We start from the raw sequence: 17,158 nt of genomic DNA, 5'->3' as shown, positions 1-17,158 counted from the left end.
AGGTGACTGGGGAGGCTTCCTCTGAAGAAGAGGCTTCCTCAGGATGCAAATTCATTTCATGACAAGAGCAAAGTCCATCAGGCACTTCAGCACCTTGTCCAAAATGTCTCCTGAGAGCACCGTCCTGCGTGTGACACTGCCAAGCTCCTTGGCTTTGGAGCAGCCCCAGGAGGAGGGCGTCACTTCTTGTTCTGAGAAGTGGTGGTCAGGCCCAGGTGACACCAGGAGTCCAGGCCCCAAGTCCTTTGTGTCTCAGCTTGACCCCTTGAGACCACCCCCTTGCTTGGAGGTTTATGCCAGCGGTGACCTAGAATCCTACCTCCTATATCCTGGTGAGTCACAAATACTAACTTTAAAAGAAGCAACGACACCCCCACCAGACACCCACTCCTGTGAATATGGAAATACAGCCTGGGAACCTCACTGCCGGGAATACTCACCGGGTTATACTCCGAATAGGCCAGGAGGATGTAGAATAGTTCCCTCTGCCTAGGAAACACAGAAAGGGGGCTATGGTTTGGTTTGTGCAGATGCTGTTAGTTTCACTTTGTCTACAAATCCTAACAAATCCCATTTCAGGTTCAGATGATTCACCAGATAAGCAGTGAGCTCTTCAGGGCCTGAGACTGTTGAAGAAATGTTTCAGTAAAATCCACATCTGTGACATGCAAATAGCCCAGTTCTACAGTGAGTTTACCGATCCTTTTCACGCTGAATGATTGTTTTTTTTCTTTCAGTTTGCACACACACCAGTTCAGTCTTTGGGTGTACAGTTCCTCCATGGTTCCAAACCAATGTGCAGTCTCCCAGCCACCGCTCCAGCCCCTCCTGGAGCGACTCTATCATCTTCCAAATCTCCAGGGTTTCCCCTATGCACCCAGCCTCTCCCCGATCCGTCAGCCCCTGGCCACCCAGACTGCTGCTCAGTCCCTATGGTTTGGCCTTTTCCAGAATGGCCTAGGAATGGGAATCCTACTATGGTAGCTTATTGGGTCTGGCTTCTTTCCCTTAGCAAAATGCATCTAGGATCCACCCACGTTCGTGCAGGCATCACTGGTTCGTTCCCTTTTCTCACTGGGTCTTCCGTTTGAAGGGAGGACCAGCCTGTCTCTCCCCATTCCCGTGTTGAAGGCCATCCCCGAAGGCTCCATGTGTGAGTGACGAGGAATCAAGCAGTGAACCTGGCATGCAGGTTTCATGTGGATGTCAGTTTTCAAATCAGTGGGTTCAATATCTGTGACATCATGGGGATGCGTGGTTCAAGTCCATTGAGCTTTGTGAGCCACTGCCCAACTGGCTGCCAATGTGGCTGTGCCATGTCATGTTCCCAGCAGACCTGGATGACAGTTTCCAGGACCCCTAATTCTCCCAGCATTTGGTGCTGTGTTGCCTGGGGAGGCTCATGGGCCCTCCATCCTGCCACCCTCCCGTGGGTCCTACCATGGGTCTCCGTGGGTCAGGGAGAGCACCTTTCACCATTGCGCGTGATTTTCTTTGCTGTTTTCTGTCTCCTCAGGATCCTCCTGGGTTCTGGCCCCACATGTTCCAGCCTGGCCCAGGGCTTGGAACCAGGGAGGTGCTCGGTTCATGGTGCCGGCTGCTCCCTGGGCCAGGAGAGCTCTTGGCAGCTCTGTCATCCCTCCTGGGTGACCCTGGCTTCTGCTCCAGGGAAGTCCCCATCCCTCTCGTTCACCCCATCTCTGCTGGGACCGTGTGGCTCCCGTAGGCTTACTTGGCTCCATATCGATCCCTAAAGAAGACATGGTTCCGGAGAGTCCTCCTCACGTCCAGGTCGATGTGGTGGATGTGTTCAGATGACCTCTTGCCCCTCTCCTTCATGATCTGTAGGGCAGGGCCAAGAGGAGGAAGCAGCCTCAGAACAGATGGAAGACTCCCTGCCCCAAATGGCAGTCAGCCCACAGTCAGCACTTCGGGAAGGAAGGAAAGAAGGAAGGTTTCCTTCTGTAGAAAGCTGCTTTTTGGCTTGCTACTGAGGCCAGGGAGGGTCACCACAGCCGAGTTTGTCTGTGGTGACTGTGTCACCGTCCATGCCCAGGATGTGCATCTAACCATCCCCTCCCACCCCCCCACCCCAGGGTGGGCTTGACGTTCCCTCCAGCTGGAGACCTGGGCCCCTGACACGGCCTGTCCTGTTTGTTGTGCTCTGGCTGAGCGTACCTGGTATCTTCCGGGGTTTTTCAACTTGATTTCCTGAATGTTCAGGAGGACTGACCACACCGGGCCCCGGATGTTCATGGGAATTCCCTTGTACACTCGATCTATGAGCTGTGGGCAGAAAAGAATCTGGTGTCACAGGCCATGGGGTGACCCCAGTGAGGACCAGAGCCTGGGGATTCTGGAAATTGTCAGTTTTGGCCCCATGATTCCTCAGTAGAGGTGAGATCAAGCTGGGACAGGGTCTCCCTTCCCAGGACTGAAAGAGTGGATGGACACTCAGAGTCTAAACTCTGATCCGAACCTTTTCCTTCCTTCGGGTCACCAGGGCATCCCTAGCCTTGAGCTCTGGGTGGTCCCAGCCCTAGATTCAGATTCCCTCCCAGCAAGGTGACACTTGCACGAATAGGCAGGCAATCCGGTGACCAGGCCTGCAGTCCTCTGGGCGAGGACAGTGTGCCACCCGCCCTCTGAGAGGCTGACGGTGCCAGGCCACAGCCATGGGTGCCTGTCCCCTGTTTCTGCAGAGAGTGCTTCCAGGGGCCTCTCCCTCCACACATTACTTTGCTACTGTGCTTATATGTCTCCCATTCTCCCAGCATTTCCATCCACTTGCTCGTTCGTGTCATCTCCCGCCGAATTTTCTGTCAAATGAGGCATGTTGGAGTTAGTGGAGCTGCCAGGCTTCCCAGAGCCACCCGTGGATGCTGAGTCTTGGGCTCTGGAGCCCTGGTGGGACCCAACTGGAAGGAGCCAGGGAAGGGCAGACCCTAAGGGCTGAGAGCCTTTGAGCAAGTGAGCACCAGTGGGCTGGCTTTGGGACCCCGGGACATGCCATCCTCAGGCCACAGACACACCAGTCTTAGGTCCCAGCCTCTAGGTGGGGTCCTGACACAAGCACGCAGCCACCCCCCAAGCCAGGACTGTGGTTCTCACTTTGGAATTTTATCAAACTGCCAAAGTTACAGCAACTTGGGGTCAGGTCTCTGCTGCCCCTCCCAGTGACAGCGTGTTGCCCTCACCCGCCACCGCCCAGGCCGGCTGCTTCCTCTGCCTCACTGACCACCCGCCCAGTCCCTACGTCCCTGGACCAGCCCCTCCATGCATCAGGCTCTTACCTTCGCCTCCCGTGCAGTCACAGGAGGCAGCTCCGTCTCACTGTAAGGCAACCCAGGCAGAGCTGAGGACGTGCACAGGGCCTGGAGCCGCCCAAGCCTGGGAGCCGACCCCCAGAAAGGACTGGCTCTGTCTCTATCCAGCTCAGGGCTCAGCCCGGGAGAAGGCACAGGGAAGGGAGGACAAGGGCCTTCCTGTGGCACTGACTCCCAGGAGGGGCGGGACCTGGGAGAAGAAGGAGTGCAGGGACAGCCTGGCTGGGGTTACTGGGGCCCCTGGCATGGGGGGTGGTCAGGCTGCACAATGGGGCTGCCCGTCCTGGACTTGAGGTGGTGCTTTCTGCTGGAGCTGAGAAAGGTTAGCCCTGAGATGGGATGGGGGCCACCCAGCATGGGCAACCGGGCCCTGACAGGAGTCCCTCAGGGAGTGACCACATCACCCTGCCAGGGTCAAGGAAGCCTGCTCCAAGACCTTCCCGGTATACTCTGGGTGCACTAAGGGCCCATCCCACTTGACAGCCCCAAGGCTCTTGCAGGTTCTGACCTCTCAGCATCCACCTGCCTCTCCCTGCATCTGAGCCACACACCCTGCATTTCAGAAGTGGCACAGCTCATCAGCTCCCTCCCACCCTACCTCCCCTGGGATCCTCTGTTTCTCCATCCTATGATCCCTGAGGGATGGGCTCCTGGCTGGGCTCCTCTTACCTGGCCCCAGATCCCTTCCCAGCACCAGACCCAGGGTCTTTAGTCACAAGCCCTGCTGCCTCCCTGGCCTCACTGTGAGAGGCCCAGAATGGGGCCCTGCCCATCTTCTCCCCCATTCCCCTAGGGCCACAACTCCCACTGTCCCCATGCCTTTCCCCCTTCCCCATGGGGACATTGAGGGCTGTAGATATAAGGACATGGGGGAGAACAGGGGCAGGTGGGCCCTCAGAGACCTGCTGGACAACAGCCCTGAGGATGGCCAAGCATCCACCTGCCTCTCCCTATACCCGAGCCACACACCCTGTGTTTCAGAAGTGGCACGCCTCATAAGCTCCCTCCCACCTTATCTTGCCTGGCATCCGCTGTCTCTCCATCCTATGATCCCTGAGGGATGGGCTCCAGGCTGGGCTCCTCTTACCTGGCCCCAGATCCCTTCCCAGCACCAGACCCAGGGTCTTTAGCCACAAGCCCTGCTGCCTCCCTAGTCTCACTGTGAGATGGCCAGAGCAGGGCCCTGCCCGTCTTCTCCCCCATTCTCTTCGGGCCAAAGCCCCCACTGTCCCCACACCTTTCCCCCTTCCCCATGGGGACAGTGAGGGCTGTAGCTCTAGGGAAATGGAGGAGGACAGGGGCCGGTGGGCTCTGGAGAGACCTGCTGGACAACAGCCCTGAGACTGGGCCAGGTGTCTCCTCACCCTGTGGCCATAACCCTTGGATCTCACTGGGGTTGTCTCCTGGTAGACAGGACCAGAACCTCAGGCTGCCCCGCTCCTCTTGTGCTCACTTGCCGACAGAACTGCTGAGAGCCCAGGGGCCTGGCCTAGCCCAGTCTCCATTCCCACCAGCTCCCTAGATGGGCCTTGCACCTCTGGCCTAACAACAACCTCGGGCTGGACCTGCAGGGGAGCCAGGGAGGAGTTCTGACCCTGGAAAAGAGGTTGGCCTGACCTAGCGAGACATGTCCTGCATCAGAAAGGCCTTTCTAAAAGCAAACCCATCCCTGAGCTGAGACAGCTGCTTTAGGGGTGAGGGGAGCACAGAGGATGACTCACTGCAGAATGCCAAAACGATCAACGCTGCTGTAAATTCCAACGGGCTCAGGCCCCTTGTCCTCTGGCATTCCAGCTCGGTGTCCCTGTAACCCAGAGGGAGCCTTGGTGAGGGGTCCAAGGTAAAGGGTGCAAGGGCCTGGGGGTATTGGCCACCCGTCCCTGCCCTGTGCTCCTAGGGAACCCAGGACCCTTTGACCAGGGCGCACTGGAAGAGGCCTCCCTCCAAGGAGCAGACCGAACTGTACCTTGTCATACTTCATAAGTATGTCCTTCCGCTCCTGTGCCTGCAAACTATCCGCGTTCTCTACCATGTCCATCCTGTGAGACAAAATTGTCTAAAGGTTACACTGTACCCGACAGCTTCGGAGAACACCTGAACCGCTCCCACCGGGCTCCCAGATGCTGACTGGTTGTATAACCTTCATTCCACCACTGCACTCCGGTAAAAAGGGGCCAAACCCCGTGGCCCACACCTCCATGGGTCTCTGCAGTCTGAAGCCCCAAGCAGGGGTGGGCATCTTCCCAAGGACTCGAGAAGAGTGGGACCTGGACAGAGAATCCCGTTGTCCCCATATGCCATGAAACGGGCACACACCTGCCCCGGCAGGTTGAATGGTGTCCACCTGCCAAGGGTGAAGAGCCTGTGATGGTCTATTCCAGGGATGTGGATGTGAACTGCGGTCAGGCACCAGAGGTCTCTGTACGATCGGCCTCCTGGGATGTTCAGGGCCACAGAGATGCCCAGTTTCCTACGGGGAACAAGATCTCTCCTGACTGCTCCATTCTACCCCGCTCATCACTTGGGCTACCATGGCCCTTCAGTCTAACCAGTGAAGCTGCTTTAGGAATAACACCATTTGAGCAGGAGTGTGTTTGGTTTTGGGGATGAAAATGATTACTGTCTCCAAAGCAGCCACTGTGCTCATGGAAACCATGTCTCTCAGGGAGGGACTGTGGACTCCACCATTCTGAGCTGTCCCCACAGGAGGGGGCTTCATTTTCCTGGGTCACTGATGAAGAACAGTGGGTCCTTGCTCCTGGAGAACATCTAGATGGACCGTCCCTCCTGAGAATACTCAGGGCAAAAGGAAAGCGAGGCCAGACAGAATAAGAAATACTTGGGGAGAGCCCCAGTGCCTGGACCCCTTTGAACACAAGGGAAGATAGTCTCCCCTCAGCCAGCTCTCCAGGGCTCCTTCACTTTCCACAACTGCCCAAGGGCAGAAGGCTCCCCATGCCACTCCCAGACAAGGGACTGTGTGTGTCCAGTGGGTCCCACAGTGACCATCAGGACCCAGCTTAGGCCCCAGGTGTGTTCCGAGGACCCTTCCCTCCTCCCCACCCACAGTGGATCCATCCCAGTGTCTCTGCCAGGGCCAGGCTCTGCCCCATTGGGATCGGAAATCTGGGCAGATTTGGGATCTAGAGCAGGGAGGTCTCAGGGTTGAGGCCTGAAGTCTAGCATGGCACACAGCAGGGCTGAGAGCAAAACCCAGGGTCTTGTCTGGATTCCCAGGCCAGTTACTGCCTCTCTGACCCCAGACGGCTCACCTGTCGAATGGGTACATTCGGGAACAGCACCCACTCTACGAAGCCACCATGAAGACGAAAGAGAAAATCGTCTACATGGGCAGTGTAGAACAGGCGCCCGGTGAGTGCTCAGGGATGACCCTCCTCTGTAGCTGCCCAGAGGCCAACACCGCCCATACCATAGCCACTGTCCCCAAGTCAGCCTGGAGGGAAGAGAGCAGGTCACACTCACCTGATTCTGATGAATCAGCTGGCCTGGGTTATGCCTCTCAGGGAGAAAACCTTTGAGTCCACAAAACCGCTCGTGAACACCACTACGTGTGTGTAACTGCCGTAGAACACAGACGCAGTCTGGAGAGCGGATAGGTGCTAAGCACCAGTGACATTCTGAGGTCATGGCACGCATCACAATGGGGCCTTGCCCGGGTCAGCAGGGCCCAGAGTCAGGGTCCTCTGCTGCCTGAGGCGTCAACATGCCTGCCTGCAATGTGTTTGTGCACATGCGTGCACATGTGTATGTGGGTAAACATGTCTGTGCACGTGTGTGTTGCTTCTCTGGCCAGGACCGGCTGCCCCACTCATGTGTGCACCCAGTTCCTCATCACTGTCACCCCCGGAGCCCAGGACCAGCATCAGACCTCCCTGACCTCAGCCCTCCCCGCCCAGGGTGGTCCTGGGATACACATAGGAGTGGAGGGAGGTGACTGCTGCTGTTGAATCTCAGAATACAAAAGCTAACACTATTACTTAATGGTATTTTTAGTATTTCTAATCGTCTTTTTAGTGTCTCTAATGGTATCACTTTTTCATTTCTGATATTTTAACTGGGTATTTCTCTCCATGACCCTTGAATATTCCAGCTAGAGGATCCTGTGGGGAAAGTGCCAGGCACACAGTAGGGGCTCGCTCTTCTAGACATGTTATCTAAAACCTGGCTCAGCTGTCCCACCCAGGGCCTAGGGGATGCCAAATTCCAGGGTCCAGAAAGAGCTTGGGATAAAATGAACATCCAAGGGGAGGGCTTTGACCTGGGCTTAGTCTGCCTGTGCCATCCAAACGGAGTCTCAAGTCCTGAGACAGGGCGTCCAGATGCCCCAGTGCAGGGTCCCCCGATCAACACCTGCTCCCCTGTACTCATTAGCAACCTCACCCACCCTACTCTCAAAGCACACTTGGCCCTCGTATCTGGGAGCTCTGCAACTGTGGATTCAGCCAACAGCAGATGGAAAATATTCAGAAAACAAATCGGATGGTTGTCTCTCTACTGAACATGTGCAGACTTTGTTCTTGTCATCATTCCCTAAATACAGTATCACAACCATTTATATAGCATCTGCATTGTATTACACATAATGAATAATCTAGAGATGGTCTAATGTATACAGGAGAATGTGCATAGCTTATATGTAAATACTAGGTCATGTTATGTCAGCGACTTGAGCATGCATGGATTTTGGCATCCCCGGGGACCCTAGAACTAATCCTCCATGGATACCAAGGGATGACTATATAAACTCACTCAGGAAGGCTTCTCACTGGAGGAAGGGCCCAGTTCAGGACACACAGGGACATCTCCCTGGACTGCTGTCCATTCTTCCATCCATTCATCCATTGTCTCCCCCGACTCCCCATCTCAGACTGTCCCAATGACAGCCCTAGCAAGAAGAGACAAGAAACAAGACAAGTTCACGTTGTCCAGTTTTGAGGTCTTGGAAGAAGTTGCACCAGTATGAGAATAGTGGGTCAGTTTTCTCCAGGATCCAGAAAGCATATCAGGCAGCCTCGGGGTGAGGAAAGGAGCCCACCCTCTCCAGCAGCCACACAGACCTGCAGTAGGATGGGGCTGGGGCTGGTTTGGGGTGCAGGATAAGTGACAGCCAAGGTTTGTCAGCCTGCAGAGGGGTGGCTGACTCATGGATTAGGGGCTGTGGAGCCCAGTGGTTGCCCTTAGTTCTTGGATCCTGGGAGACTTCTGGAGCCTGGATCTGGACAGCCTAGGGGTGGAGGTGATGAGGGGCAGGGGTGGGACGGGAGGCCTTGCATGACAGGGTGCAGGGCAGGAAGTCAGCCAGGGACTGCTTTGCAGCGGCTGCTCCCATCCCCATTCCCACCCCAAACCCACCCCTCCCCCCACCCTGGTGCGGGGTCAGTCGTGGGCAGGTGTCCTCTGCTTTGGCCTCAGCAGATCCCAAGATGGAAGCTGGCAGCCACGTGGGCATGTCACTTGCGCCAGCTTTGTCCTGCAGTTTCTGCTTCCTGGAGCGTGGGGCGCCCACCCAGGAGAGCATGGGCACACCCCACACCTCTCATTTTGAGGGTGCTGGGAGGTGGGGGACCAAGGTCCTGCAGCCCTGTGCTTGTGCCGTGAAAATTAGCCTAGGAGTCCTGTGTCCAACCGTCCACGTGGAGCCCCAGGAGCCTGAACAGTGGCATGAAGCGAGATGAGGAGAGAGAGAGGACTGGAAAAGGAGAGAGAAAGAGAGATGAGGAGAAGGGAATGAGAGAGAGGAAGAGAAATTGGGAGAGAGACAGAGGAGGCTGAGAGGATAAGGAGGGCGAGAGATGGGGAGAGAGACACAAAACGCAAAGAGACAGAGACGTGCATGAGTAGGAGGTCGAGTTACTCTTGATCCCAGTTCCCAGTGAAAACTGTAGGTCACCGTCACCTAACCACACATGCAATAAAGTCTTCTGCCTGCTGCTTAGAGCCCTGAGAACCCCTTCTCGTGGAGCATAAAACCTTTGACTACTGCCCTTCCTCACTGCATTTTTGTTGTCTCTTCTGGCGAACCGTGATGTCTTGTCTATTGCCTTCCTGAGCTCAAGGATCCATAAAAAACCGACGCCTCTTTTGGGGAGGATCTGCAGTGCTTTCCACTCACTAGGCTCCCCAGGAAACTTGCGCACTTGGCTTGGGCCCTAAGCAGCTGGGTACATGCTGGGGCTCTGCTTCTCTCAGTAAGAAGGAGAACTAAGAAAGAGACTGAAGCATGGTCTACGGAGAAGGCACTTGCGCAAACACCAGGAGAATGAGGGTCCTGAGTTGTCTTCGTTTCTCCTAAAAGCATGCATTCCCGGCTGGGCGCGGTGACTCATGCCTGTAATCCCAGCACTTTAGAAGGCTGAGGCGGGCGGATCACCTGAGATCGGGAGTTCGAGACCAGCCTGACCAACATGGAGAAACCCCATCTCTACTAAAAATACAGAATTACCCAGGTATGGTGGCACATGCCTGTAGTCCCAGCTACTCGGGAGGCTGAGGCAGGAGAATTGCTTGAACCCAGGAGGCGGAAGTTGCAGAGAGCCGAGATTGCGCCATTGCACTCCAGCCTAGACAACAAGAGTGAAATTCCATCTCAAAAAAACAAAAAACAAAAAAAACCCACGCATTCCCTCCCAGGCCACCCTAGTGAGGGCATGAAACACTGTGTGTGTGTGTGTGCATGTGCATGTGTGTGTGTGCGTGTTTGTGTGTTGCAGGGTTTACAGTGGACAGGATGTGGGAGGGCAGCTGCAGCTCCAAGCTGTAAGTCTTTCTGATAGAATGCCTAAGATTCCTTGAACCACAGCAAGAGAGTGTTTTCATTTGCACCCATTTTTATTAGCATTTAAACCTGTATTTTTTGTAGCATGTAAACTTTAAGCTGCTTAACTATTCCTTAAAGCATTTACACCAGTGGTTCCCAACCTTTTTGCTACCTGAGACCAGTTTTCTTGAAGACAACTCTTCCACGGACCCGGGAGAAGGGGAAGGGATGATACGGAGATGATTCAAGCCCATTACATTTATTGTGTGCTTTATTTCTATTATTATTTCACTGTAATATATAATGAAATAATTACACAACTCACCATAATGTAGAATCAGTGGGAGCCCTGAACTTGTTTTCCTGCAACTACGTGGTTCCATCTGGCAGTGATGAGAGACAGTCACAGATCATCAGGCATTAGGTTCTCATAAGGAGCACGCAATCTAGATCCCTGGCATGCGCAGTTCACAGTAGGGTTCATGCTTCTATGAGAATCTAACGGCACCGCTCACCTGACAGGAGGCAGAGCTCATGCGCTCATGCGAGGGATGGGAAGTGGCTGTTTCTACAGATGAAGCTTTGCTCACTGGCTGGCTGGCTGCTCACCTCCTGCTGTGTTGCCTGGTTCCTAACAGTTGGGTATCCCTCATTTACCCAGCAAGATAAATACATTATTATGTCAATTGAAATTATTCACCTTGAACCACCCAAAATTACCTTGCATACCTACACCCACCCAAAGGTCCCGCAGCACACTTTGGGAGCTGTAGATAGTAAGCCTGGAGCTCCGTGGAGCATTCCATCCCTTCACCATCTGTGGGCTAACAGGCTGCGTTAGTTTCCTAGGGCTGTTTTACAGTACCACAGACTGGGCACCTTCAACAACAGAATGTTACTGTCTCACAGTACTGGAGGTCATGAGTGTCAGTCCAAGATCAAGGTGTCACCAGGGTGGGTCCCTTCTGAGGCTGTGCAGGAAGGCTCTGTTCCAGGCCTGTCTCCTGATGCGTGGGTGGACGTCTTCTCCCTGTGACTCTTCATTAAGGGTGATTCTGGTGAGGGCTCAGAAGAGGAGACTTGGACAGAATGTTGGTAGATAAATGTGTCAGTGGAAACCAGAGGGTAGACAGGAATCCATCCATGCCCAGGGCTTTCTGGGGACAGACCTGTCCAAGCAGCTGCCATTCCCAACCGAGTTCTGTTTCTGGAAAGCCAGGCAACAGCTGGGGCTGGGCCCTCTGGGATTTGTTTAGTGACCCGATTATGTGGGAGGCCTGGACTGGGTGGTTGGGTGGGGGGTGGTACCGCCCAACCTCATTGCATCACTCACTTCCCAGGCCCTGTCCTGGTTCTCAGCCACCCTGTCCCAGTGGGTGCTTCAGCCCACTCACTGACCAAGTGAGGGACTGACTCGAGGTTACAGAGTGCTGTGTTTATGTGACCTGAGAGTATGTGTGCACAGACTGTGCCTGCAGTGTCCTCGTATAGTTGAGCATGTCCATGTCCTGCCCGTGGGTAGGCAGCCTGTCCACACATGCCTAGGAGTGTGACTCCGTGTCCTGGTAGGGTCCCCTGATTACTTCTATGGGTGCGTGTTTGTGCGTCTTGTTAGGGGTCCTTGTTAGGGGTATGGAAGATTCTGCCCTGGGTGCCCTTGATCACGTGTGTGTGTGTGTGTGCGTGTGTGTGTGTGCGTGCTTGCACGCGAGCATGCATTAGGGGGTGTACTGTGTTAACAGCATCCTCAACCAACTCTGTATGTGTGCATATGTTTGTGTGTGTGTCCTACAGGTGTGAGCCAGTGGATGCTTCCACTACGTGTCTGCACACGTGTGCGTGCACTTGCATTGTCCTTGCACACCTGCGTGTGTCCTGTGAGAGCGAACGAAGCCCAGCATGTGCTGGCACCTGCAGGAACGTGTGAATGAGTATGCGTTCTGCGGGTCCCTGTCCTGCTGGCTCCCCGCTTGTCCCCAGGGAGTGCGCGCACGGGGTCCCAGGCCGGCGTGCCCCCCCCCGGTGTGAGTGCGAGTGAGTGTGGCCCCACGCAGCTCTCTCCGCTCCGCACTGCCTGGGCAGCCCGCACACTCACCCTGCGTGTTTGCTGCCGGGTGACGCGGGCTGGGCCGGCCCCCTGCCTGCCCGCCCCTGGCACTCACTGGCGCTGGCCTTCACGGAGGCCCCGCCGCGCCACGCCACGCCGGGCCTGCTGAGCCGCCCCCGGGCCGGGGTCGCTCCGGGCCAGGCCGTGCCCGGGCGGGGAGGCGCTGCCTCTACCACCCCCCCACCGGCGGTGCGGGGAAAAGGCGACCATTTGTATGCAGGAGCATGTGGCCACCGACGTGTGCCCCAGCCCCACCCGCCCCATCCAGCAGATCTCTGGCTACTTCCCCCACTTCCCGCGGGACCTGCCCCATGACGACCCCGCGCGCCCAGCCACTGCCAGCGCCGGCCGCTGCCGCCGCCCCTCTGACGGCGCCCGCGACGACGACAAGGATGGGGCCCATCTCTTCGGAGCCTAAGGATCCAGCCCAGGTCCAGCCCTGCGCAGCCGCCCACCAAGCTGCCAGAGGACGAGCCGGACGCCCAAGGCTACGAGTGGACGATTGCAGTAAGTTTCCAACTCGCCGACTTCGCCCCCTCCACTGGCTCCAGCTTCGCGGTCCCCGGCTTCGGGGTGCTCTCGGTCCCTCCCCCTCGCGTCGTCGCGTTCTTCCTTGGCATAACCCCCCGCCGCGGGGCCACAGACCTCTAAGCGCTCAGTGCGCTCTCCGCGCCCTACCCACCGGCCCCGACCCCTCGCCCTACCGGACCGGAGAGGTGGGAAGTTTGGGGATACCCGCTGCGGGTGTCCCATTTCCGGGGCTGGGCTCCGGGTGGGAGCTCAGGCGCGGGGCAGCTGCTTTTGTTCCCGGGAAGGACGGAGCTGTGTCCAGGGGAGACACGCGTTGCAGCCGGCCGCTCCGGGAGGGCCCCGCAGCGGAGGGTCGGGGCTGGGTTGGGCTGGGGAGGGGGCCCAGGGCTGGGGCCGGTTCGGCCTCCCGGGCGGCGCGCGGGCCGAGGAACTAAGAGGACCGCTGGGCCGCTTGTCCTTTGGAAAAACCTTGATGGAAAAACCTTTTCGGGGAGCAAAAAGCTGCAACGTGTGACTAAGCATGGAGACTCCAGGACACTGCCAGCTGAAGGCCTGATCACCCTTCCCACCTGCAAACCCGACCACCACCCACCTTGCTCTTCACCCTGTGGCTGATGGTGTCACCACTCACACAGTCATCGGAACCAGAAATCCAGGGCCATCAATGCCCACTCCTTCATGTGTTCACCCCACACTTACTGAGTCCTGACTGCAAGTCACGCTTGCCCTGAGATCCAGGCATCCAGTCCTGCTGTTTTGAGCTATAACCTCTCTTCTGCGTGCACCACCTTCCTTCCCCTGCCACCCCACCGACCCACCCTCCACCCCGCAGGACTTCTCTGGCCAGACTCCCTGCTCCAGCCCCCTGACGCATCTCTCTGGCCCCACCCTGACCCCTCTGATCCATTTCTCCCTCTGCAGCCAGAGTGAATGTTCTAAAATATCTTGATGTTCATTCCCCTCTTCAGCTCCAAATCCCTCCATGGCTCCCCATTGCCTACGTGATCTAGTCCAGACGCTTTAACTTGGCAGTCAAGGCTCCTCAGTCAGACTCCAGCCTGCATCGTCAGTTTCACCTCCTGCAAACCCCCACAAGTTCCCACATTCACACCTCCTGAACTTCACTGGTGCTCAGACACCAACTTTTTCCTAGGTGAAGTGGGCCCCCAGCCCGCCCCAGCAGGTACCCGGGTGCACACTCACTGAGCGTCCTCAACCTCTAGCAAGTGGCTGTAGGTGGCGATCTCCTGCTCCAGCTGTGTCTTCACGTCCAGAAGGACCTGGTGCTCGTGGTCCCGGTGCTCCGCGTCGCAGCAGAGCTCGCACAGCTGCTGCTCCATGCTTCTGATGAGCCCCTGCAGCTGGGCCAGCTGGGTCCCGTAACACACCTCCAAGCAGGGGTCTATAAGGCTGGGCTCACCCTGGGGTGACAGGTACAGGGTGGGGAGGGGACAGAGGCCCTACCTTGCTGAGCTGGGATGGCTCAGGTTCTGCACAGAGATGTAGAGCTCCGTATCTCCATCCTGCCGCTCTGCAGGGCCTCTGTGTTGGTGACCACCTCGCAGTTCAGCCCCTCTCTCTGGAAGGCAGAGTGGGCCACAGGGGTTTAAGGAGATTTTCAGAAGTGGGGCACAGGAAAGGGGCTGAGAACCATCCCCTAGCCCCTCCCTGCCTCTATGGGGCCCCAAAGGCACCTGCACACAAAGACCCTCTGCACCCACGTTGGACCTTGGAGGAATTCAGCCTGCTCTGCGGTTGTTTGCATTTCTTACTCCTACCGAACTGCGGCACCTCAAAGACAGGCACTGGGTGTTATTCTTTTGCACCTGTTGCTGTCCCTAGGACACTGGAGACACTCAGCCTGTGCTTGCCAAGGGTATGCGTATGTACTCAAATACACACATCCTGTAAACAGCTGTGGTGGAAACCCAAGACCAGACTTGTAGAGACCTGGATCTATTTTGCAGGCCACAGTGAAGGGCTGTGTGAGCTTGAGTCCTCTCTGAGCCTCACATTTTACATCGAAATCATGAGGGGCTGGTCCAACTGGTTTCCAAAGTCCTTCCAACTGGGACAGCCTGTGGATCTGCCAGCGTTCCAGCTGCACCAGCATGCAGCACATGTGCCCACATGTGTGCACACCTGCTTACATACGGCCACCCACCATGCTGAAGAACCAGCCCTTGGCATCCTTGTAGCTCTTCTCCACCAATTTCTTGTCCTGGTCATGCATCTCATTCAGGATCCAGCTCAGGTTCACTCCAGGCACAGTGTCCATCTTCACACTGACATCCTCATCCACCTGACCTCAAAGGGCCTTCATTTCCTGGGCAGAGAGGACAGCAGGAGCTCACCCAAGGCCATCCTGGGGAAAGACCCTGGGGCCTGCCTTCTTTCCCTCGGAGAGACAGGTACAGATGACTGACAGACAGACAGACAGACAGACAGACACAGATAGGCCAACAGCTCCTCACCCTGAAGGTGGAGGTGGATATTGTCATTACTCAAACATACAGGGCTATGAATATCAGCAACCTCCCCCAACACACACTGTGACTCGGGACTGGACTTCACCCATCCCCAACAAGTGCTAAGCCCCGAGAGATGACAACCCCCCAGCACAGTGGAGGATGACCACAGGCGACCTCACTCACTGCCCTGACCTTGCCCCCACCACTGCCTTGCCCCCACCACCAACCCCACAGCACAGGCATGCAGAGAGCAACCCTACGTTGGTGTCACCGCGCCAGGCCCCATTAGCAAATGTTAATCTGCTGGAAGAAAGCAATTGTATAACCAGCCTCAAAGCCAGGGGGAAACACCTTCCAGGTGTCCTGCTTCTTGGGGAGTAGGCTCCCCCAGCTTAGAGCAGCACAGAACTCGGCTGAGAAGGAAGCCACAGGAGAGGGCACGTAAGGCCTCCTGACTGCCCCGGCAGGACCTTGGATCTCTATCCTTGGGTTGAGCCTTGGAGTTCCTGGGACCTAGAACCTTCTGGAAAGGAGAGGCAGGAGAGGGGGCAGAGAGGTGGGGTGGATACAAGTCCGACAGACCTGAAGGAGGGTCCCTGTGCAGCCGTAGATAAATCCCTTAACCTGAGCTTCAGTTTCTTCACGGGTCAAAAGGAAGAAAGAGTATCTTTCTCCCAGCTGTTTATCAGCTGAGATGATGGCTGTGAGTCACTTGTAGTGCTGGGCAGAAGTTCCTTGTTTTAATGACTATCACTATTATAATTAATTATAATAATTGGCATTGTGTGTTCTTACACTGAGTTACTCATTAGTTAGTTAACTGCAGTGAGCTGAGCCTCAAGGGACAAATGAAGTCTATTTGGGAAGAGGGGCTCCTCCAGGCCTCACCCAGGGTCCTCTGAGGGTCAGGGCTAGGCATCCATAAAAGATGGGAACTGGACTGGAAGCATGGCCCAGCCCAGGGGGGTTCTGGGCCCCAGCCTCGCTTGCTTCCAGGTGAATTTCTGCTGCATTCCCTGAGCTGACCTCACTTTAGTGGGGGCTGAAGGAGGACAAAAGAGTTAATTTTCAGATAATCAGGTAATTCATGAAATAAAAGCCCACCTATTCAAAGCTTTTATAGGTAGCAGAAGCTAATGTAGTAATGTCCAATTTGTAAACCTGAATTCCACAAAATAAAACCTACCTGTTAGGGAGCAGTCTACTTTGGAACTTTGAGAAAAGAGCCTAAATGATCAAAGTTTGCCTTCATAAGATTTTAAACAGCTAAAGAACCAAACTCCAAGAGGACCAAAACTGAGAAAAAGTCAGAGTCTGATAATCTCTTTGAGGAAGAGGGGTGATCAGAATGTGGCTTAGGAGAGGTTTCTTCATATAAATACTTGATAGTGATAGAGGCAGGACAGGAAGTTGAGAAATTCTAAGCAGATGTGGCAGGCCCCCAGTGAAACCCCATCTTTGAGCCGAAAAGCCTGAAACCCACAGCCCAAAGTGAGAACTTCTATTCCTGTTTGCTTACTCCCTCCCGATTGGTTCTTTCTGAATAATGTCTTCTTACCAATCAAATGTTGCCTTTTCCAAACATACCTATGGCTGCCCCACCCTCATCCTGTGCCTATAAAGACCCCAGACTCAGTCAGTAGATGAGAGAGATGGCCAGACTTTCAGGAAGAAATGGCCAGACTTTGGGGAGAAGATGACCTGCCCTTTCTATCCCCTCTCTAGCTCCCCTCTCTGCTGAGAGCCACTGTGATCACTCTGTAAAATTCTCCACCTTCACCATCCTTCAAGTGTTCCACACAACCTCATTCTTTTTGGATGCCAGACAAGAGCTTGGGACCCACCAAGTTTGGCTACCCAAAGGCTGTCACACTCACCCTTTGCCCTCACCAGTGGCAGGTAGCCACCCCACGCAATGGGGCTAGGGGCCAGCTGAGCTGTTAAC

The 17,158-nt window shown here is 55.6% G+C and overlaps 1 protein-coding gene, 1 long non-coding RNA gene and 1 pseudogene across 2 annotated transcripts in view; 1 reads left to right on the top strand and 2 right to left on the bottom strand.

Moving 5' to 3' along the window:
* The window catches only part of USP6 (ubiquitin specific peptidase 6), a 53,305-nt gene extending 40,962 nt beyond the window's left edge, over nt 1-12,343 (bottom strand). Inside the window, 13 exon segments of the mRNA XM_055101784.2 lie at nt 441-489; nt 1,733-1,842; nt 2,179-2,286; nt 2,739-2,819; nt 3,294-3,333; nt 5,048-5,130; nt 5,293-5,365; nt 5,643-5,796; nt 6,599-6,780; nt 8,097-8,232; nt 9,790-9,907; nt 10,430-10,487; nt 10,620-12,343. Coding sequence (XP_054957759.2) covers nt 441-489; nt 1,733-1,842; nt 2,179-2,286; nt 2,739-2,819; nt 3,294-3,333; nt 5,048-5,130; nt 5,293-5,364 — 543 coding nt within the window. The 5' untranslated portion in view covers nt 5,365; nt 5,643-5,796; nt 6,599-6,780; ... (2 more) ...; nt 10,430-10,487; nt 10,620-12,343.
* Nucleotides 5,694-13,534, top strand: LOC117976687 (uncharacterized; annotated as a pseudogene).
* Nucleotides 13,535-13,654: 120 nt separating this feature from the next.
* LOC106633948 (uncharacterized) lies at nt 13,655-15,179 on the bottom strand. The gene is made up of 4 exons (XR_004667090.4): nt 14,907-15,179; nt 14,207-14,321; nt 13,946-14,130; nt 13,655-13,821 (listed from the first exon to the last, which is right to left on the bottom strand). It is a non-coding gene; the product is annotated as an uncharacterized LOC106633948 (long non-coding RNA).
* Between the last annotated feature and the right edge of the window lie 1,979 nt (nt 15,180-17,158).

The sequence above is a fragment of the Pan paniscus genome, chromosome 19, assembly GCF_029289425.2.
Source record: "Pan paniscus chromosome 19, NHGRI_mPanPan1-v2.0_pri, whole genome shotgun sequence".
NCBI lineage: Eukaryota > Metazoa > Chordata > Mammalia > Primates > Hominidae > Pan > Pan paniscus.
This window is presented reverse-complemented; position numbering and strand designations above follow the sequence as displayed.